The sequence below is a fragment of the Silene latifolia genome, chromosome 11, assembly GCF_048544455.1.
Source record: "Silene latifolia isolate original U9 population chromosome 11, ASM4854445v1, whole genome shotgun sequence".
Taxonomy (NCBI): Eukaryota; Viridiplantae; Streptophyta; class Magnoliopsida; order Caryophyllales; family Caryophyllaceae; genus Silene; species Silene latifolia.
In genome coordinates, this window is record NC_133536.1 from 92573955 (window position 1) to 92597364 (window position 23410).

Sequence of the window (23410 nt, forward strand, 5' to 3'; positions counted from 1 at the left end):
CTAGGATGCCGTTTTGTGGCATCTCATGTCTCTTCGAAATGTTCCCTGATCGTTGGCAAGCATCACAAGCTGAAACAAAGGACTTGGCGTCAGCAAACAAAGAAGGCCAAGTAAAAAACCGGGATCGAAAGTACGTTAGCCACGGTGCGCGATGGACCGTGGTGACCACCATATGAAGAGGAGTGATGACCTTCCGGGACTATTTTGGTCTCCCACTGCGGAATACACCGTCTGTAGAGACCGTCTGCGCATTCCTTAAACAAGTAAGGGTCATCCCGAAATCGCTTAGCGTTATACGTAAAACGCTTCTTTTCATTGATGAGAAAGGTCGGGCGGCTTGCTTGCCACGACAACGAAGTTAGCTATATCTGCATACCATGGTTCCTGGTCAACAATAGACGATATAAAAAGCAATTAAAGAATCGTCGGGAAAGAATCATCAATAGGTAGAGAATCTTCCCCTTCTTGTCGCATCACTCGCGACAAGTGATCGATCCTACAACGTTTTCGGCTCCTTTCTTATCCTTAATCGCAAATCAAACTCTGAAGAAGGAGTATCCATCTCGATAGCCGCGGTTTAGCCTCCTTCTTAGCAAGGAGATGCCTCAAAGCTGCATGGTCGGTAAAGACAGTGACTTCTGACCCAACTAAATAAGTACGAAACTTTTCTAAGGCATAAACTACGGCTAATGACTCCTTCTCGATGGTAGTGTACTTCACTTGAGCCTCATCCGAGTTCGGCTCGCATAGTAAATAGCATTCAAGGCTTTGTCTTTCCTCGGGCCTAGCACCGCTCCTAGTGCATAGTCACTCGCGTCGCACATGATCTCGAACGGCAAGTCCCGGTTGGGAGGCTGTATGATCGGCGCGGAGACTAAGGCCCGCTTTAACTTTGTTAAAAGCGGAAAGACAAGCGTCGATAAACACAAAAGGGGCATCTTTAAGCAACACATTTGTGTGTAAGTGGTTTAGCAATTTTGGAGAAATCCTTGATAAACCGGCGATAAAAGCCAGCGTGACCAAGGAAACTCCTCACCCCCTTAACATTAACAGGAGGTGGTAATTGCTGAATCACTTCCACCTTTGCTTTGTCAACTTCTATTCCCCTATCGGAAACTAAGTGCCCTAAGACAACTCCCTCGTTGACCATAAAGTGGCACTTCTCCCAGTTCAGCACAAGATTAACCTCAATACAGCGCTGCAACACTTTCTCAAGGTTAGACAGACAGTTAGAAAAATCACTTCCATATACACTAAAGTCATCCATAAAAACTTCCATGATAGACTCTATATACTCTGAAAATATCCCCATCATGCACCTTTGGAAGGTGGCAGGGGCATTGCACAAACCAAAAGGCATTCTGCGATACGCAAAAACGCCCTTAGGACAAGTAAATGTAGTCTTGGCACGATCGTGCAGGTGGATGGGGATCCGAAAGAACCACGAATACCCATCTAAATAGCGAGAAAAATTTATGAGAAGCTAACCTTTCTACCATTTGATCAATAAAAGGAAGGGGAAAGTGATCTTTCTTGGTGGCGGCATTCAGCTGTCTGTAATCTATGCACATCCGCCAACCAGTCACTACTCGGGTAGGTATTAATTCATTCTTCTCATTCTTAACTACAGTTGTCCCTCCTTTCTTCGGGACTACCTGTACTGGGCTTACCCATCTAGAATTACCTACCGAATAGATAATACGCATCCAGCAGACTTCATTACCTCGGCCATCACAACATCCTCGCATCTTCGGTTCACCGACGCCGACCCTGTCTGCAAGGTTTGTGATCCTCCTCCACTCTATCTTGTGCATACAAATATCGGGACTAATCCCCGTGATATCATCCAGTGAATAGCCCATTGCTTTCCTGTTTTTCTTAAGTACTGACTAACAAAGAAGTCGGTGATCATCACTAAGCTTGGCACTAACGATGATTTGGATCCGCTCGTATCGTCTAGAAAGGCATATTTAAGATGAGATGGGAGAGGCTTACGTTCCGGTACCTTTACCTCAATGGAGCAAAGAGTCCGATCATTTGTTCCACACCGCTCTCCCTCATGCTCATCTAAATCATCAACAAGCAAATCCAATGCAGCGTCACCGTCCTCTCGGGCTATCTCGCACACTCATCAAAAAGCATGAGAGCTTCCGGTGGGTCCTTCATAAAAGAACCCGACCAGAAGTCATAAATAGACTCATCAATGATATCGATCGAATAACAAGTGTCCTCTATCATTGGGTGGGCTAAAAAATCTTGGGTAAACCGAATGTGATAGCGTCATCCCTATCTGCAAGAGTCGACGCCCTTGTCGACATCAATAACGGCCCCACTGTACAAAGGAACGGTCTTCCTAAAATAATTTGGGTCCGGGTGTCTTGACTATATCCAAAACAATGAAATCTTTGGGATGTAAAGCTTGCCTATTTTCACAGCACATCCTCCAAGACACCTAAAGGTCTCCTAACAAATCTATCACCATCCGTAGGGTAATGTTAGTCACTTTGAAATGACTCATCTTTAATTTCTTACAGACAGGAAGGGGCATGACACGACGACATCGGCACCTAAATCGCAAAGGGCCTTATCAATGACCATATTACCTATGACACAAGTAATAGAAAAGCTTTAGGATCTTTCATTTTTGGAGGGGCCTTATTTAACACAAGTTACTAGACTCTTCCATAAATGAAATCGTCTCAAATTCGCTCAAATTTCTCTTACGCGTCACAATATCCTTCATAAACTTAGCGTAAGTGGGTACTTGAGTGACAAGTTCGGAGAAAGGAACAGTTACCTGAAGGTTCTTCACGATGTCCACGAACTTACCATACTGTTGCTCGATCCTTGCGTCCTTCAGACGACTCGGGAAGGGTACCCTGGTAGCGATGAGTGGTTCCGCAGCCTTTCCTTTACCCTTATCGATGCGTGACGTCTCCACGGCAGGGGAAGATGACACGGTGGCGGTATTAGATAATAAATTAGGATTCCCGCCACTTACAGCACTGGGTCGAACACTTTTATTGGTCGATCGACCAGTTTCTTCTTCAATTTCATTCGATCGACCAGTCTTGACACTCGATCGAACGTTTTCCTCAGCGTAGTTACTCGATCGACCAACTTGGAGTTCTGTACTTCTCGATCGACCGCCACAGTCACTCGATCGAGTGACTGGATGATTAGAACCGCTCGATCGAGTGGATGAGTTGCTCGATCGAGTGGTTACTGCACACACAGCAAGTATTTCTTGCAGGAACTCGTCTAGATCATCATCTGAGTCATCATTAACTGCCAAAACCTCGTCTTCTTCATGAATAAGGTCATTTTGAAAATTCATCGCACTGACGGGATCGCAAATTGGAGGAGTCTTGGCTTGATCTGTCGCGAGTGTTAACTGTGCGACTTGTTCTTTCAACTCCGATATAACAGCATCAGATTGCTGCGACCTACTCAACATGATGGATTTCAATTCGGCAATTGCATCTCTTGAAGAGGGAGAGACCGGTTGTGGTACGGGTGTAGAAGGGGTAGAAACGCTCTTTATCTCGCCATATAGCTGGGAGAAAGGAACTCCCTGCTTGAACTTCTTATATGCAAGGGCACGCTCCACACCTGCCGTGCATTCATAAAGATCGTGCCCTTCTTCACCACATCTTCCACACGGCTCTGTATGCTCTGTGATCGTAGGCATCTTGGCAAACAACTTCAAAAACAACGGCTTATCTGCAAAACTGGTCAAAACTTTGCAGAAAATGAGATAGTCTCAAGGAATAAATTCCTCAAGACAAAAGACAAACTTAATTAAAGCAACAAAAATTACGCCACCTCCTCGGCAACGGCGCCAAAATTTGACACGTCTGTCGCGTACCTGTCAAAAATAACCAACTGGCTCTAACTAATATAGCTAGGGAAGTCGGGTCGAATCCACAGAGAGGTAGGAATTTGTCGGCTAAATTCAAGTTCGTCTAAGTAACCAAATTGGGGGTTTATAAAATGTGATTTCTAAACTAAGAGAATAAGGAAAGAGGAATAAAAAAAAAAGGAGTTTAACAGATAAAGGGGAATAGCTAAGACAAACGGTTCACCATAATTATCTGGTCGAGTAATCTAGGTCCCAGGTCAATGCAACACGGTCTAAGGGGTAGCGAACGTCACCTTTCGGTCCTTAATTCACCCTAAAATGTAAACAGTTTAACTTTCGCCCTCGCTGCAATATTCTATTGTTCGCTACTAGTCTGCCTCTTCCAACCTTTCGGTCTAGGTTAAGGTCCACCAAGAATAAGGGTCTAATTGCGTCGACTCAATTAGGCAATTACAATTAATTGTAGCATTTAAACAACAAAGACGGTACTGATATTAACCTGGTAGATCGATTACTCTCCCTTCAAATCATGGGTCCCCTACAGTCTTAGCATAGGGAATTAGCTATTCATAATCGCCGAATTAACAATTACAATAACTGAATAATCAAAACTAAGCATGATGACAAACTATAAAGAGATGATTGAACAATTATAAAGCAAAGAGAGAAAAGGAATTAAAAACAGTAAATATGATTAAGAAATAACTTAAATTGATAATACCGAATCTGAATGACAAAATGTAGAGAATAGAAATCCAAGAACAGTGACCAAAGTAGCAGTCGAAATGTACGTAGTTAAGTGATAGGAGTAACGTGATGTTCTCCTCAGTCTTATACTGAAAAATTGTCTTAAACCTAATCTGTGGACTGATTACAAAAGCCCATAAAGGATTAGGCGGAAATAAACCAAAAACACACGAAAACCCTTCGATCGAGTAGGAGGATTACTCGATCGAACACCAAATCACTCGATCGAGGCAGGACAGCCTCTCGATCGAACACTGCTTGCTGAACTTCCTCGATCGACTCCTTAATCTGGTCGATCGACCAGTCTTGAGTGTATAAAGCATTCGATCGAGCAGTAAAACCACTCGATCGAGCTACATAGGTGCGTCAGCTCTTGAAATTCTTCCTTTACTCAGCTCATGCGTCCTCCAAGTGTAAGATTCCTAAGCTCCGGCTCCTTATCTCCCATGAATGCGTACAATTGGGACAATTAAGGCTCGATTTAGCTCCTCCTCGGTCAATTCCTGCAAATTACAATAAACGGACCAAAGTAGAATATTCGGGGTATTTGTAGTCAGATGCTACATAAAAAGCACAGAAATGCGTGTAAAAATGAGGTGAAAACCTTATATAAAAGACACGCATCACTCTACCCAACTAGATAAATGATTCCAAGACCCAAATTCATATTAACTTGGGCACGGTGTGGCCGATAAAACCCTTATCAATATAACTCGGTGGATTAACGCTTTAATCGATTCTACTTTTAGAACTCTTGGTCGATAATATTACATTAACATTTATCTTTAGCCCAAAACACATTCAACAAGGGCACGGTATGGCCGATAAAACCCTTGTCGAAAAACTTTTGTTGAGTTCAATCCAAATTTCGAATAAACGTGTCCATGATCCAAACCCACATTAACTTGGGCACGGTGTGGCCGATAAAACCCTCATCAACATGAATTCGGTGGATAGACATTTATCACCCACTTCCCCTACGTAACAAGGTTTGTACCCCGGTGTGGCCGACTGCACTCCCTCACGAAATAGGTTTTCATGGTTTCTACTATTTGGTAAGGCTATATCTCAATTGATTGTTTTAGCGAGAGGTCATGTCAGTTTATTATCTATCACGTTTTAAGTGAACTAAAGCGGTGAACTACGATAATTCTAATTGACACGGTCGATAAACTCGATTAGATGATGATGCATGTTTTAGTTATGGCGATTTAGCGATGCAAGCGACATATAAATAAAATGCAAAGCATAAAAATAAATCCTAGTATGGCCTTCCTAAAATAGAAAATCTAATTAACTATTACATATTCGGAAACCAACTCCATTGGTCCCTTGAACTTCGGTTGTGTCACGCATCTCGAGGTAACACCGTCTTTATGTATCGCCATCTTGAAGAAATCCGTCTTTGGGAACTCCGGAATAAATAAAATTACATAATGAATTACATAATTTCCTATTATACATTTGTAACTAAAATAAAATAAATCTATTAAATTACAAGACGGTGATACGAGATCACAATAAAATTACAACCGAATCGATATTCCCATACATTTCGGGTAATACCAATTAAAAACTAAGGCCATACTAAGTAAAAATTACATAATTCAAAAATTACATAAATAAAATTATGACAATCATAAAGAAAATGCAGCATTATAATATGTATGAACATGCCCAATTTTATGCTAAATCGCCTTTAAATAGCCAATATCGTATATTACTCGGTTTTTACGGATTTGCGTGATTTCAACATTTTATAATCACAAAAATTACATAAATTCATATTTATGCATAAGTTAATTACCCTAACCTCTTAGGACTCAAAATTTAGTCTTCACTAATTATTTGACCATAATTAACTCATATTTCTAAAATTTGTTCATTAATGGACTTAAAATTAGAAAAATAAGCTATAAACTTCAAATAAATCACAAAATTTCAAATAAATTTGAAATTTGAAATTTAAACTCATGAACATTCTGGAAAAATACCATGACACTCATAATGTTCAAAAACTTCGGTTAAAAATTTCGAAATTTATCCGGAAAAACAATGTTGCGGTTTATCGGTTTTAACTAAATAATCATAAAAACATGAGAAAAATTATATTCATCAATTTTTCAATTTTAGATCTGAAAAAAATAATAAAATGCAACATATGATGTTTTTCCTTAGTCATAGAGTATGTTTTATTAATATTTCACTAATTAAGTCACTATTTATGCTATTTTTCTTCAAAAAATCATAAATCATGCATAAAGACTTCAATATAGCCTATTATTTTACACACATCTTGTAAAATTGCATGTGACAACATACTAATTTTCTATGACCAGATTCGAAATTTATCTCATATTAACCTATTTTTCATCTAAATCCGATTTTAATAATGAAAAATCCATTTTTCGAGCATAAGAAGTCCAAAAATTATGAAAATTTACAGGTCATCTTAAAATAATATATGTGACAACATATCCAAAAATCACTGAAAATTCGAAGTTTAGCTAATTTTAGTCCGAAAATGACATTTTATTCATAAAATCATATTTTTAATGTCATTATTATGTAATATGAACAATAAAAATCCATAAAATAACCAAAATATCCTAAAAACATTTTAGGACCAGAAACTTTAACATGCAAAATTATTTTCGTGATATATCACAATAACACAAATTTAACAAGTTTTATATGTTAATCGTATAACTCGGAAAAACTTTTAACCGATTTGCATGCAAACAACCAAGGCTCTTGATACCGATTGAAGGAAAAGTAGATATATATACTCAACATACTCATATATGTTTTAGGTTAATTTACTCATAAAATTAATGGTGATCTTATGCATGCAAACTATAATCAATATAAGAAGGAAATATTTATCTTACATTGGATTTTTCGGTTTATTAGGGCACAAGAGAGATCTCCTTCTCTCTTGTTCTTGTGCTTTCCTCTATGGATGAACAAAGACCCAAGTGTAGGATCTCTCCCAAAGCACACTCTTAATAAAATTAATATTATGAATACTAGACAATATTAATTTTGTAAGAAAAATTGACCCAAAATAATTTGGTTTTATCTCCCAAAATCGGTTAGGAGAGGAGAAGAGGAAGGTGAAATATTTTATCTCTCTAAAATATATTTTTGGTGGATGAATCAATGAATACAATAACAATAATGTTATGTATTGTTAATGATCAATATAAGGCAAAAACCCTTTGCTTTTCTTGTGGTAAAACCGGGTGGAAGAGGGAGAAGAGGGAGCTAATGCATGGCTTTGTTTGTCTTCACAATGTAAACTAGGTGTGCATGGCTAGACCATTAGGGTAATCATCATGTTTACCACTCAAATAATAAACACAATATTATCCTAATTCCACCCTTAATTTCGGTTTACATATGTAAAATGGAATCCATTTTATTTTTGTCAATTTGTCAATATGTCACATGTCACATGTCACATAAAATTGTTATGTATTTTTTAACATATTAAAAATCAACGTATTAATAAAAATACGTCATACAAAAATCGACTTAGTAATTCATAATTACTTGTACCAAAATATTTTACCAATTATAAATCACAATGAATTGTATTTATAATAATTCATTCAATTTCAATTGTTTCCTTAAACAATAATTTCATCTGAGTAATGAAATAATTCGATTACTTAGACCGTATCTCATTTAATCAAATTTCAATGAGATACGTAAATATTACTTCCAAAATCGTCCGTCAATTTTAAATAATTTAATTGACTCGTAACGTTATACGATCAATTAAATGATCAATTAAGAGTGTTGCCCTATAGGTATGACCTAGGGGATCAACTGATCACCACCGTCGCACGACAGTAATGTCAAACTCTAGTCAGCCAATCATTACCGATATGTGTGGACCAGTTGATAGTAAAAAATACTTCCCAATTGTATTATTTATAATGAGACTTAAACATGTGATCATCATGATCAACAGTCGTGATCGCATTATTGTCGGAGGACACATATTCCAACAGTAACACCGTCTTTATGTATCGCCTTCTTGAGTGACACCGTCTTCAAGGAACTCCGGAATAAATAAATTACATAACAAATTACATAATTCCCTATTATACATTTGTAATTAAAATAAAATAAATCAATTAAATTACAAAACGGTGATACGAGATCACAATAAATTACAACCGAATCGATATTCCCATACATTTCGGGTAATACCAAATAAAAACTAAGGCCATACTAAGTAAAATTACATAATTCAAAAAATTACATAAAATAAAATTATGACAATCATAAATAAAATGCAGCATTATAATATGTATAAACATGCCCAATTTTATGCTAAATCGCCTTTAAGGAGCCAATATCGTATATTAAACGGTTTTTACGGATTTGCGTGATTCAACCTTTTAAAATCACAATAAATTACATAAAATCATATTTATGCACAAGTTAATTACCCTAACCAACTTAGGACTCAAAATTAGTCTCCACTAACTGTAACACCCGCGAATTTCCCATTTTTGAGTTTAAAATGTATTAAACCGTATAATCACTTTATTATATATTTTTAAATTATCCAATTTAATTAATTTTATGTCAAACACGATTTTTATGAACGTATTATATAAAAGCTCATTTTTATAAAAATACGTATTATTAAATTATATTGTTGAGGCATAATTTATATAAGAATTTATATACATATTTTTGGTCGGACAGTAATAAAGACCGTAATGATAATAATTTCCGTCATAAGTTCCGTCTAACTTTAGACCGTCACATTTCAAGATAATCTTGAGTAAACTCGGACCAACCAAAAATCGACACACACACCCCTACCCACCCCACACTCTACCTTTAAATATATTATTATTATTATTATTATTATTATTATTATTATTATTATTATTATTATTATTATTATTATTATGTTTTTGTCGTTGTTGTTCCACTGCCCCCACCCCCACACTTTCTTCCTCTTTCTTTATTTTGACACAAGCAGCAGCAATAACAACAATATACAGAGCTCCGTACAACTCCATTTTTACGCCCCTTCAACCATAGATCCCTCCTCCATTTCTCAACCAAACTCCATTATTTTTGTACCATTAGCCTCCCCTCCTCATTCTCCTTCTTTACATGTAAGAAAGACACCATCTTGCCCTCTGTTTCTCTTCGGTCGTCTTACATTGGGCTCGAGTTTCCTACCTTTTTCCTTTGTTCCTGCGTTTGGATGTTAGTTGGGACAACTCAGAGTAGCTGTGGACCGGGAGCATGCTTTTTTTTAAAGTGCAATGAGGTAACGGTGATAGGTTACTCGACGAATGTCGAAATCTCTTGTTTTATGTCGTTTTGTATGCTAAGCTTGTATGTTTAAACTTCAGTTACGGTAAAGTCTCATGCTTTTCGAGGTTTAGCTTCTTTTGTCTGAAAATGGCGTCTTAGCCGGGTAATAGTTCAACTCATTTGTATTATGTCCGTCGTCTTAAAACAACTCGTCTTTGGGACTGCTTTAGACGTGAAAAATAGAGGGACTGGGTGACTGTTTGAACTGGAATTTTGGCGTGGTGTGAATAGTGGGGTGGGTGACTGTTATGGTCTCTGTTGGGTCGGGTTTTATGGTTGTGCAGGTTTGTCCCTCCATGGCCGTGCTTGGCACATTTTGGGTGGCTGTTTTGCGAACCTGTTTTGGTCTTTGTTTTGGGATGGGTAGAGCAGCATTTGGGACTGATTTTGAGTCGTTTTATACTTGTGAAACTCAGTCTCAACCCGTCTCAAGTGAGGTCTTAGATAGCTCAACTTCGTCTTATTTTATGCACAGGAATGGAGTAGGATGAGGTGTATTATACTCTGCCTTAGGAGTGGTATTGTGCAGTTTTTAGGGACTGTTTGGGCTCTGTTTTGGGACGGGTGTGAATGGTGGTCATGGTAGTATGCGTAACTTAGTTGAATAGGGTCGTGTTGGCTATAGTTCAAGGCTGCTGAGAGAGCTTAATTGAGACTATAAGAGTTGGCAAATGCAGGGACTAATAAGTGTGCTTTCATCGTAACTCTTAATGGAGAAGTTTATGTGCCTATTTTGCACGGAATAATGAAAACTATAATAGCAAAGGGATTATTTCCTATTCTTGATGATTATGCTATTTAGTCTTGTTTATATTTTTTTTTAGTCGCCGTTTAATTGTGTGCAGCCAAATGTTATATGATTGTTTTATTTAGCGCTTCAGTTGGTTCCCTTTGAATCCACTTACATGTTCTATTAGGGCTAGACATTTCCTTGTGTTCACAATCTGTGCATTATGAGCTTTCTATTTCAGTTTAACTTCCGTCTCATATTTTATATAACGCAATTAGTTAATATCGTGCATTTACCTATTTATTCAATTGAGCTTGTCATATGTTTATAATTGGGCTTATCCTAGTCCATTCATTGGTTTTCCCATGACTTACTTATTGGGCTCATGAATGAGTCATGTGGGTCTGATCAAATTTTATTCCGAAATTTTCATATAACGTAAATTATTCATTATCATTCATTATGTCTTATTTAATCGGCATGTTAAATTATAAAATGAAATATTTATTTGCATAAGACAAGTATGAGACATTTATTGTTAAATAATTATTTGTGAAGGGTCATATCCTTGATAATGTCCTGTATTGTTCGGTGGTGTGAGTCGTGGTCCTATCGGACACTAGGGGTGAGCCATAGGCCCTCTAGTTGCGATATGATCGTCGGGACCGATGTTCCCATCCGTACTTATGGTGAGATGCAAGCCATAAGTATGAGTGCGACATTAATAATCTCGTCTCATGTACTTGTTTGTTGTACTTGTTTATTCTACTTAACCGGCATGTATAATTATGAAATGAAATGTTTATTTATATGTTACAAGCATGAAAAGGTTATTATAAATAATTACTTGTAAGAGTCGTATTCTTGTAGAAATGCCATATTACCATCGTATATGCTTGACATACATTTTTGCCCTGTTTGTGCTGTTCTGGCAAGCACGGGTTTGACCTACTTGTGCTGTTCTGGCAAGTACGGTTTTGGTCTACTTGTGCTGTTCTGGCAAGTACGGCTTTTGGCCACTTGTGCTGTTCTGGCAAGTGAGTCTTATCTTAGTCTTTCCGCCACTTTCGTGTTGTTCTGGCGATTGGGGTACTCGGTCTCCTTAGTAGTCGAGTCTTGGGTGCGTGCTGTGCTGGCGCACGTCGAATCGGGATGTACACCCGAGAATCTGCAGATTTAGACTAGGACCGTATCATTATCGTAGTCCTACCCGGGGAAATTATAGTCTAAGAGTAATAAATGTCTTGCATTATTTGGATGGTTACTTTGGTCAGGTCTCCTTGAAATACGTGCTCGTGGCTAAATGGTCGTGTCTGTTTCCTTGTCTTTCTTTTCCATTTATTTATTGTTGCTTATGCCTCACTTGTTTACTCCATCATTTATTTTATTCTTGTTGGTTTAAACATGTATGATCCCATGTTTGGTTATAATCCGATTCACCCATGTCTTATCTAATATGATTGTTTGTTTATGTTCTTTGTTATGTTCGTTTCGACATATTGTGGCTGGGAGAACCTTGAGTTACTCCCCACTGACTGTGGCTTTCATGTTTACATGAATGACAGGTTTGTGAAGATGCATTTGTGGGGTTTAGACGTGTGAGCTAGCGATCACCTTGGACTAGTAGTTGGTTTATTAGGATTGCTTAGACTCACCTTTTATTGTATTGTCATTCGAGGGATATATTTTCCCTCACCTTGACTATCACGTTTGTATAATTCAATTTTATTTCCGCTTTCTTTACTGGTGTTTTATGTTTTAATGAACCCGCGCCTTAAATTTTAAAAGTTTCGAAAATTTCCTAATTTCCGCTTGAATTTATAACTTATATTTTCCGCTTTATCGCGGGGGTTCACAGTTGGTATCAGAGCCTATGTTGCTCCTGACGCACACACGTGTACCCCAAATTTAAACTTGAATTTGACCTTGAATAATGAATGAGAGATGGGTAGACTTAAGGACCTAAGGTGGTAGTCTGTAGTGTGTTTGCTCTTTGTTAGGTTCTAACATGTTTGTTGATTGTCATTTAATAATTGTTGTGTTCTTAGATCAATGACCGTGAGCCTCTCTACGTGAAGATCAAGATTTGGTGCCTATTGCTGAGGATTGAAGATTTTTCAACCTTTGAAGAATGCTTCTGCTTCCTCGAATATGTTTCTCATTCTTTGTGTACCTTGCCCTGTTCTTTACTTCTTAATGCTTATTCCTTCTTCTAAATCCTCTTTCCTTTTCCTTGTAAGTCACTCTTGTATTCCCTAACTCGTCCTTTGTTCCTTGCTAATCCTCCCTTAACGCCTTTTTATAGTACTCTTTCTTTTGAGGAATGTTGACCTTGGTTGGAAGTTTTGACTTTTGAGGAGATTGTTGTGTTTGACCCTTAAACCTGGTTTTGAGAGGATTTGATGCTGGAAAGGCTTAGGTAGTGTGATGAGACATACTTGATGGTTCTTATACCTAGATCCTTGATAAAGTGAGCATATTTGATTAGTGGATTTTGTGTGTCAAGTGTGAGTTGCATTGGTTACTAAGGTCATAGAACTTGGTTTCGTTGTTTATGTTTGAGATGCTAGTGCTTAGTACTTGACCTAAGGTGGATGAAATTGAATGGTGGATTTGAGGGTATAGATTTGACTAAGTAAGTCGAGTGTTTGATTGACTTCCATAATCACTTTGGACATGAGAGTTTGATAATGTGTATAACCATATGAGGAAAACTAATGGTGGAATTATTAGTTGGTTTAAGTGAGCGATATTGATTACTACTTGAGGTATGGTATGAGAATGAGAGTAAACTACATTGTTGGGAAGTCTTAATACTTGTTTTAGTAACTAGAAAGGATAATGGTTTGGTTGACACCAATTGTTAAGTTAAAGAATATAGTTTCAGTTTATGGTTTTAGGAACTTTGAGATGGTGAAGCGTTGTTACAACTAGGACCTTGTCTCTTGGGAACTCGATGGTAAGTAAGTTCTATAGGATATCGGATTCGAAAGAATATTCCTTGGGAGTGTTGTGGTTATGAGTTCTGTTGTTAGAAAGTTTTCGGAATCGTTTAGGATGATGTTGTTGTTTGAGGTTTGAGTACCTGGCGATCCCTTGTCGTCTAATTCCCTTTCTTCTTTGACCATAAGCGTTACCGTTCATACCTCTTTTCCTTGCTTCAATCATACTACTCTTTTAAGTTTAATGCTGGTAACCTTTAAAGCTCTACCTTTTACACCCTCGTAAATTCGACTTCGACCCTTGCCATATGAAAATTTATCATAGCTCTTTTGATGAGTTAAGTTTGAACTCTCTTAACGTACTTTGTTTCTATGCTATCTAAGTTACCTTCCTTTTTGGTACAACTTCTAAACTTTCAAGCTACCAGTTTTGATTCGTTGTTAAAAGTTTATGATACTTTGGCAAAACCTTACCCATTTTAAAGGTTTGAAAATGAAAATTTGATTTAATTCCCTATTCATTCCTTGAGTATAGACTTCTCTATCATGATTTAAATTGCTAAACCCGAGATTTCTTTAAATTTTATCCAATTTCGGTTAACTTTGACATGTTTATGATTTCCTGGTGAAAGTTTAATGTTATATTTACAAAGATTTGACTCCATTTTTAGTTTAAAAGTGAAACCCTTACCTCCATTTTGGCTTTTGCAAAAGAAAATTTGAGTAGATTATCTTTTCTTTTAATTTTTAACGTTGACCGGATGTTAGAACTCGTTATTGGAGACGTTTGATAACTTGTTCTACGCTTGTCGGCGAATCGATTTTGTTTTAATTTTGTCTTCGGCTTGGAAAGTTAGCGTTCTTGTGTGCACGACAAGAGCAATTTCGTTCCATGAATAGACTTACACTTTTGAAAAACTCTCCGTTAATGTTTTTGAAAGTGCTTTGACTTTGATTTATACAAATGATTTGCCTTTCGATTTGGTTCCGTCAAAAATTTTTATTTGAAGCTTTTGAAAGAATTTTAATTCTTACGATAAATGACCTTTTAATGTTTTGGATACCGATTCCGAAAGTTCCAGTTTTATTTTTATAACCTTTCATTTCTACTTTCAAGTTTCGAGGACGAAACTTTTTAAAAGATGGGGTGATTGTAACACCCGCGAATTTCCCATTTTTGACTTTAAAATTTATTAAACCGTATAATCACTTTATTATATAATTTTAAATTATCCAATTTAATTAATTTTATGTCAAACACGATTTTTATGAACGTATTATATAAAAGCTCATTTTTATAAAAATATGTATTATTAAATTATATTGTTGAGGCATAATTTATATAAGAATTTATATACATATTTTTGGTCGGACAGTAATAAAGACCGTAATGATAATAATTTCCGTCATAAGTTCCGTCTAACTTTAGACCGTCACATTTCGAGATAATCTTGAGTAAACTCGGACCAACCAAAAATCGACACACACACCCCTACCCACCCCACACTCTACCTTTAAATATATTATTATTATTATTATTATTATTATTATTATTATTATTATTATTATTATTATTATTATTATTATTATTATTATTATTATTATGTTTTTGTCGTTGTTGTTCCACTGCCCCCACCCCCACACTTTCTTCCTCTTTCTTTATTTTGACACAAGCGTGACAATAACAACAATATACGAGCTCGTACAACTCCATTTTTACGCCCCTTCAACCATAGATCCCTCCTCCATTTCTCAACCAAACTCCATTATTTTTGTACCATTAGATTCCCCTCCTCATTCTCCTTCTTTACATGTAAGAAAGACACCATCTTGCCCTCTGTTTCTCTTCGGTCGTCTTACATTGGGCTCGAGTTTCCTACCTTTTTCCTTTGTTCCTGCGTTTGGATGTTAGTTGGGACAACTCAGAGTAGCTGTGGACCGGGAGCATGCTTTTTTTTAAAGTGCAATGAGGTAACGGTGATAGGTTACTCGACGAATGTCGAAATCTCTTGTTTTATGTCGTTTTGTATGCTAAGCTTGTATGTTTAAACTTCAGTTACGGTAAAGTCTCATGCTTTTCGAGGTTTATCTTCTTTTGTCTGAAAATGGCGTCTTAGCCGGGTAATAGTTCAACTCATTTGTATTATGTCCGTCGTCTTAAAACAACTCGTCTTTGGGACTGCTTTAGACGTGAAAAATAGAGGGACTGGGTGACTGTTTGAACTGGAATTTTGGCGTGGTGTGAATAGTGGCTGTGGGTGACATGTTATGGTCTCTGTTGGGTCGGGTTTTATGGTTGTGCAGGTTTGTCCCTCCATGGCCGTGCTTGGCACATTTTGGGTGGCTGTTTTGCGAACCCGTTTTGGTCTTTGTTTTGGGATGGGTAGAGCAGCATTTGGGACTGATTTTGAGTCGTTTTATACTTGTGAAACTCATTCTCAACCCGTCTCAAGTGAGGTCTTAGATAGCTCAACTTCGTCTTATTTAATGCACAGGAATGGAGTAGGATGAGGTGTATTATACTCTGCCTTAGGAGTGGTATTGTGCAGGTTTTAGGGACTGTTTGGGCTCTGTTTTGGGACGGGTGTGAATGGTGGTCATGGTAGTATGCGTAACTTAGTTGAATAGGGTCGTGTTGGCTATAGTTCAAGGCTGCTGAGAGAGCTTAATTGAGACTATAAGAGTTGGCAAATGCAGGGACTAATAAGTGTGCTTTCATCGTAACTCTTAATGGAGAAGTTTATGTGCCTATTTTGCACGGAATAATGAAAACTATAATAGCAAAGGGATTATTTCCTATTCTTGATGATTGTGCTATTTACTCTTGTTTATATTTTTTTTTAGTCGTCGTTTAATTGTGTGCAGCCAAATGTTATATGATTGTTTTATTTAGCGCTTCAATTGGTTCCCTTTGAATCCACTTACATGTTCTATTAGGGCTAGACATTTCCTTGTGTTCACAATCTGTGCATTATGAGCTTTCTATTTCAGTTTAACTTCCGTCTCATATTTTATATAACGCAATTAGTTAATATCGTGCATTTACCTATTTATTCAATTGAGCTTGTCATATGTTTATAATTGGGCTTATCCTAGTCCATTCATTGGTTTTCACATGACTTACTTATTGGGCTCATGAATGAGTCATGTGGGTCTGATCAAATTTTATTCCGAAATTTTCATATAACGTAAATTATTCATTATCATTCATTATGTCTTATTTAATCGGCATGTTAAATTATAAAATGAAATATTTATTTGCATAAGACAAGTATGAGACATTTATTGTTAAATAATTATTTGTGAAGGGTCATATCCTTGATAATGTCCTGTATTGTTCGGTGGTGTGAGTCGTGGTCCTATCGGACACTAGGGGTGAGCCATAGGCCCTCTAGTTGCGATATGATCGTCGGGACCGATGTTCCCATCCGTACTTATGGTGAGATGCAAGCCATAAGTATGAGTGCGACATTAATAATCTCGTCTCATGTACTTGTTTGTTGTACTTGTTTATTCTACTTAACCGGCATGTATAATTATGAAATGAAATGTTTATTTATATGTTACAAGCATGAAAAGGTTATTATAAATAATTACTTGTAAGAGTCGTATTCTTGTAGAAATGCCATATTACCATCGTATATGCTTGACATACATTTTTGCCCTGTTTGTGCTGTTCTGGCAAGCACGGGTTTGACCTACTTGTCTTTGTTTCGCAAGTACGGTTTTGGTCTACTTGTCTTTGTTCGGCAAGTACGGCTTTTGGCCACTTTGTCTTTGTTCGGCAAGTGAGTCTTATCTTAGTCTTTCCGCCACTTTCGTGTCTTTGTTCGGCGATTGGGGTACTCGGTCTCCTTAGTAGTCGAGTCTTGGGTGCGTGCTGTGCTGGCGCACGTCGAATCGGGATGTACACCCGAGAATCTGCAGATTTAGACTAGGACCGTATCATTATCGTAGTCCTACCCAGGGAAATTATAGTCTAAGAGTAATAAATGTCTTGCATTATTTGGATGGTTACTTTGGTCATGTCTCCTTGAAATACGTGCTCGTGGCTAAGTGGTCGTGTCTGTTTCCTTGTCTTTCTTTTCCATTTATTTATTGTTGCTTATGCCTCACTTGTTTACTCCATCATTTATTTTATTCTTGTTGGTTTAAACATGTATGATCCCATGTTTGGTTATAATCCGATTCACCCATGTCTTATCTAATATGATTGTTTGTTTATGTTCTTTGTTATGTTCGTTTCGACATATTGTGGCTGGGAGAACCTTGAGTTACTCCCCACTGACTGTGGCTTTCATGTTTACATGAATGACAGGTTTGTGAAGATGCATTTGTGGGGTTTAGACGTGTGAGCTAGCGAGCACCTTGGACTAGTAGTTGGTTTATTAGGATTGCTTAGACTCACCTTTTATTGTATTGTCATTCGAGGGATATATTTTCCCTCACCTTGACTATCACGTTTGTATAATTCAATTTTATTTCCGCTTTCTTTACTGGTGTTTTATGTTTTAATGAACCCGCGCCTTAAATTTTAAAAGTTTCGAAAATTTCCTAATTTCCGCTTGAATTTATAACTTATATTTTCCGCTTTATCGCGGGGGTTCACACTAACTATTTGACTATAATTAACTTATATTTATTAAAAATTGTTCATTAATGGACTCAAAATTACAATAAAATGCAATAAACTTCAAATAAATCACCAAAAATTTCAAATAAATTTGAAATTTGAAATTTAAACTCATGAACATTCTGAAAAAATACCATGACACTCATAATTTTCAAAAACTTGGTTTAAAAATTTCGAAAATTATCTAGGAAAAACTATGTTGCGATTTACCGGATTTATCAAATATTATCATAAAAATATGAGGAAAAATATATTTATCAACTTTTCAATTTTTAGATCTGAAATAGGTAATAAAATGAAACATGTGACCTTTTTTCTTAGTCATTAAGTATGTTTTAGCAATTATTCACTAATTAAAGTCACTATTTATGCTATTTTCATCAAAAAATTCATAAATCATGCATAAAGACTTCCTTATAGCCTATTATTTTACACACATATTGTAAAATTTCATGTGACAACATACTAAATTTCTATCACCAGATTCGAAATTTATCTCATATTAACCCATTTTTCATTTAAATTCGATTTTTATCATGAAAAATCCACATTACGAGCATAAGAACTCCAAAAATTATGAAACCTTACAGGTTATCTAAAAATAATATTTGTGAAAACATATCCAAAAACCACTGAAAATTTCAAAGTTTAGCTAATTTTAGTCCGAAAATGACATTTTTATCATAAAATCACATTTTTAATGCCATTATTATATAAGATGAACAATAAAAATCCATAAATTAACCTAAATATCCTAAATACATTTTAGGACCATATACTTTAACATGCATAATTTATTTCGTGATATATCATAATAACACAAATTTATAAGTTTTATATTTTAATCGTATAACTCGGAAAAACTATAACCGATTTGCATGCAAACAACCAAAGGCTCTGATACCACTTGTTAGAAATCTATATCTCATTACTATACATATTCATATATGTGATGATTTAATTTAGTCAAAAATTAAATATTGATCTTATGCATGCAAACAATAATAAAAATAAGGAAGAAATCATCAACCCTTACATTGATATTTCGGATTTTGGGCACAAGTGAGTTCTCCTACTCACTTGTTCTTGAGCTCTCCAAATATTGGATGAACAAGGATTCAAGTGTAGAATCCCTCCCAAGGATTAATACCCAAGGTAATCTCTTAATAAAATTAATATTATTATTACTAGAACAATATTAATTTTGAATAAAATTGACCAAAATATTATTTTGTTCTCTTAATATTTCAGCTAAGAGAAGGGAGAAAGAGGAAGGATTTTTATCTCTCTAAAACTCTTATTTTAGATGGTGTATGAATAATCATATTACACTAGTATTCAAGTAGTGTATATGGTAAAAAATGATAGAGAAAAACCCATGGCTTTTCTCTATGAAAAACCGGGTAGAAAGGGGAGGTGGTGATGCCCAATGCATGATCAAAGTGCTCTTCACAATAACCACTAGGTATGCATGGCTAGGTTTAGGTAAATGATTATGCTTACCACTTAGTTAATCAACATAATATTTTCCTAATACACCCCATTATTTCGGTCATATTGAGATAAAATGGATTCCATTTTATCTTTGTCAATTTGTCACATGTCACATGTCATGTAAAATTGTTATGTATTTTTAACATATTAAAAATCAACGCATTAATAAAAATACGTCATATACAAAATCGACTTAGTAATTCATAATTACTTGTACCAAAATAATTTACCAATTATAAATCACAACATCTTGTATTTATAATAAATTATTCATTCAAATGCAATTATTTCCTTAAACAATAATTTCATCTAAGTAATAAAACAATTCGATCACTTAGACCGTATCTTATTTAATCAAATTATAATGAGATACGTAAATATTACTTCCAAAATCGTTCGTCAATTTTAAGTAATTTAATCAACCTGTATCGTCATACGATCAATTAAATAATCAATTAAGAGTGTTACCCTTTAGGTATGACCTAAGGGGATCAACTGATCACCACCGTCGTACGACAGTAATGTCAAACTCTAGTCAGCCAATCATTACCGATATGTGTGGACCGGTTGACAGTAAAATATTAATTCCCAATTGTATTCTTTAGAATGAGACTTAAACATGTGATCATCATGATCAACAGTCGTGATCGCATTATTGTCGGAGGACACATATTCCAACACTTTCTCCGCCTCAACTTCAAGGAGGTAGAATTCTTCATCGGGTTTTATTTTTATTTTATTTTTTTCTTGCAATAGGAAGCGGGATTATGTTCCGCCGTTGGACTTGCCAATACCTAAGGCCATCAATTGGATGCCTTTTTATCCATTCAGGGGACTTAATCATGTAATCCTTCGTGAGAAAGGTTTTCCCGGTTATGAAGTTTAAAGAGGATAAATTTATTCTCGTGTCAAGCTCCTTGATAATTCGGGTGATGAGGCCACCCACATGGAGGGGTACCTTTTGCCCCAGAGCATTCGATAATTTTTGAACGTGGAGGGCCATATGGTGCACCATATTGATTCGGAAAGAAGTCGATTTAGTAAATAGGTATTCGCCCAAGATTTCTAGCTCATCGGTCCTAAAGTTCCATGGTTTGTCCCTTGCAAATACCGTGCAACCCATAAACCTATGCCAAATCCTAATTGTGATGTTATGACAATAATGTGCTCCCCCTTTTACCCCAGGTTGATTATTTAAACCCGAAATAGCCCTCAACACTCGATAAAAGTGGAAACCCTCGAGCACCTTATGTGAAGGTGCATCTTCCAACCCAAACATTTTAGCTAGATGGGATAAGGTAATGGAGTGGTCCTTGCTCATAAGACAAAAATGGAGGGCCGCCACCATCCCCGTTTGACGATGTTTATCAATACGTAAAGAACTCAAAAATTCCCAAGTAAGACGGGGATAGGTCCGTTCATGCATATTGTACATCCCTTTATGTCTACGCCCTTAAACAAAGCTTTCATCTCTTTGTCTAAACCTAAGTTTCTCATGGATTGGCGACAAATAAAACTAGTCGGGTGAAGGGGACGTTGCTTAAACAATATTAACTTACCCTTTTAAGTTGCGGTGGTGAATTCAAGGCCCGGAAAATTTGCATCAAGAGTTGTATCCGATGTCGCCGCCGCCACCATGTCCGCTTGAACCCTAGCCAAGTCCCCGCGTGTTCTACTTACCTCCATTGTAGAGTTTGAGTGAAGGGTAGTGTGATTGGGTGAGTGGGTGATTGATTTGATGAGGGTAGGAGGAGATTTGAGGGAGCTTTAATAGATTTTTGGGAGAGAAAAGTTTGTTGAGAGAAGAAGTGATGTCGAAATAATGAGAATTTGGTGATGATTTCGCGTGTTTTGAACCGTATAATAGGGCTCCCAGCCGGTCTGGCACCGGCGGACGGCCAACTGGTTGGGGCTCCTTCCCCTTTTCAAATAAATTTCGAAATTTTTCTCAAAGGAAAAGTACTCGGTGCCGGTGGGGGCACCGGCTGCCGGTCCACGGGCATATAGTCCCTTCACTTCTTCTTTCCTTTTGTTCTTCAGTGTAGTGGTGTTCCCTGCATGTGGGCCGGCTTCCGGCCTGCCGGCAGAGGACACTCATGCCCTCAATTATGACTTTTGTCCTTATGTGTGTGTGTATATGTCCCTGCCGGTGAGCCGGCTACCGGCCTACCGGCAGAGGACACTTTTCTCATCAATTTTTGACTTGTGTTGATCATGGGGGTGCTCCCAGCCGGTGAGTCGGCCTACCGGCACGCACACTCCTCTCACTTCACTTCACCAATGTTTCACCAAAATTAAAGTGCTCGGTGCCGTGGGGGCATCACGGGCTGCCGGTCCACCGGCAGAATAGCACTTTCCTTGTTTCCTCAACTTTTTCTATCTTTCAAATTCCTCAAATTTGAAAAGAGCTCGGTGCCGGTCCACCGGTAGAGGCTCTCACATGCATGATTTTGCCTTGTTTTTCTCAACATTTTCAAATAATAAAACCCGACTTTTTCACTTAGCCCGTCTTCTCGTGTTTTTCTCTATCAAACCGACTCACCACATCGGAAAATGGGCAAAATGAAGGTATTCATATCTTCCTCATTTTTCCATTGGGCAACTTTGATGTGACATCCCGTCACCATATCAAAATTAAAACAAGTACAGTGGGTCCAAATCGACTCATGAACTAACCATACGCATGCACTATATACAAATTGGTGGTTCTTGAGGAACTCCACCAAACCCAAGATTTGAAAATGCTTCAAACAGTTTCCTCCTCAGGGAGTGGATTCCCGAGGTATAGGACTTCAATTGTACCTCTTTCATCACCTTGATAGTATCGCTTCACCTTTTGGTCGTTTACCTCGAAGCTTCCACACTCTTTGCTCCATAGTTCAAACGCGCCATAAGGGGAGACATCCATAACCTTGAAAGGTCTTGGCCACCTAGAACGGAGCTTGCCCGGGAACAATTTCACTTTTGAATTGAAAAGGAGAACTAGGTCTCACACACTTATCCTCTTGTCAACAATCTTGGCATCATGCCATTTCTTTGATTGGTCCTTGTAAATCCTTGAGCTTTCATATGCTTCCATCCTCAATTCTTCTAGCTCACTCATTTGGAGGAATCTCTTCTCACCGGCTATATCAATATCGAAGTTCACCTCTTTCAAAGTCCACCATGCCTTGTGTTCCAGCTCAATTGGGCAAGTGACAAGCCTTGTCATACACAAGCTTGTATGGCGTTGTCCCGATTGGTGTTTTATACGTCGTTCTTACGGCCCACAAGACGTTGGGGAGCTTTTGAGACCAATATTTCCGGCTCCTATTGGCCACCTTCTCCAATATTGCTTTGATTTGACGATTAGAGACCTCCACTGCCCACTCGTTTAAGGGTGATTGGCAAGGGCGGTCTTGTGTGTCAGTCCATGGGTGGCCAACAAGGCTTTGAAGGTTTTCTTTTGAAAGTGGGATCCTCCGTCGCTTATAACCACTATCAGGATCCCAAATCGTGGGAAGATTGTATTCTTGAAGAGCTTCATCACTACCTTCGAATCATTGGTTGGTGATGCCACCGCCTCTATCCACTTGGAAACATAAACGATGGCCAGCAAGATATATTCATTCCCATATGAGTGTGGAAAGGGCCCCATAAAGTCAATTCCC

The 23410-nt window shown here is 37.3% G+C and overlaps 1 protein-coding gene across 1 annotated transcript; it reads right to left on the reverse strand.

The window, feature by feature from the left end:
* Positions 1–22506: 22506 nt before the first annotated feature.
* On the reverse strand, positions 22507–22971 carry LOC141613674 (uncharacterized). The gene is made up of 2 exons (XM_074432417.1): positions 22754–22971; positions 22507–22690 (listed from the first exon to the last, which is right to left on the reverse strand). The coding sequence occupies exons 1-2, from the start codon at positions 22969–22971 to the stop codon at positions 22507–22509; spliced, it is 402 nt and encodes a 133-aa protein (XP_074288518.1).
* Positions 22972–23410: the final 439 nt, after the last annotated feature.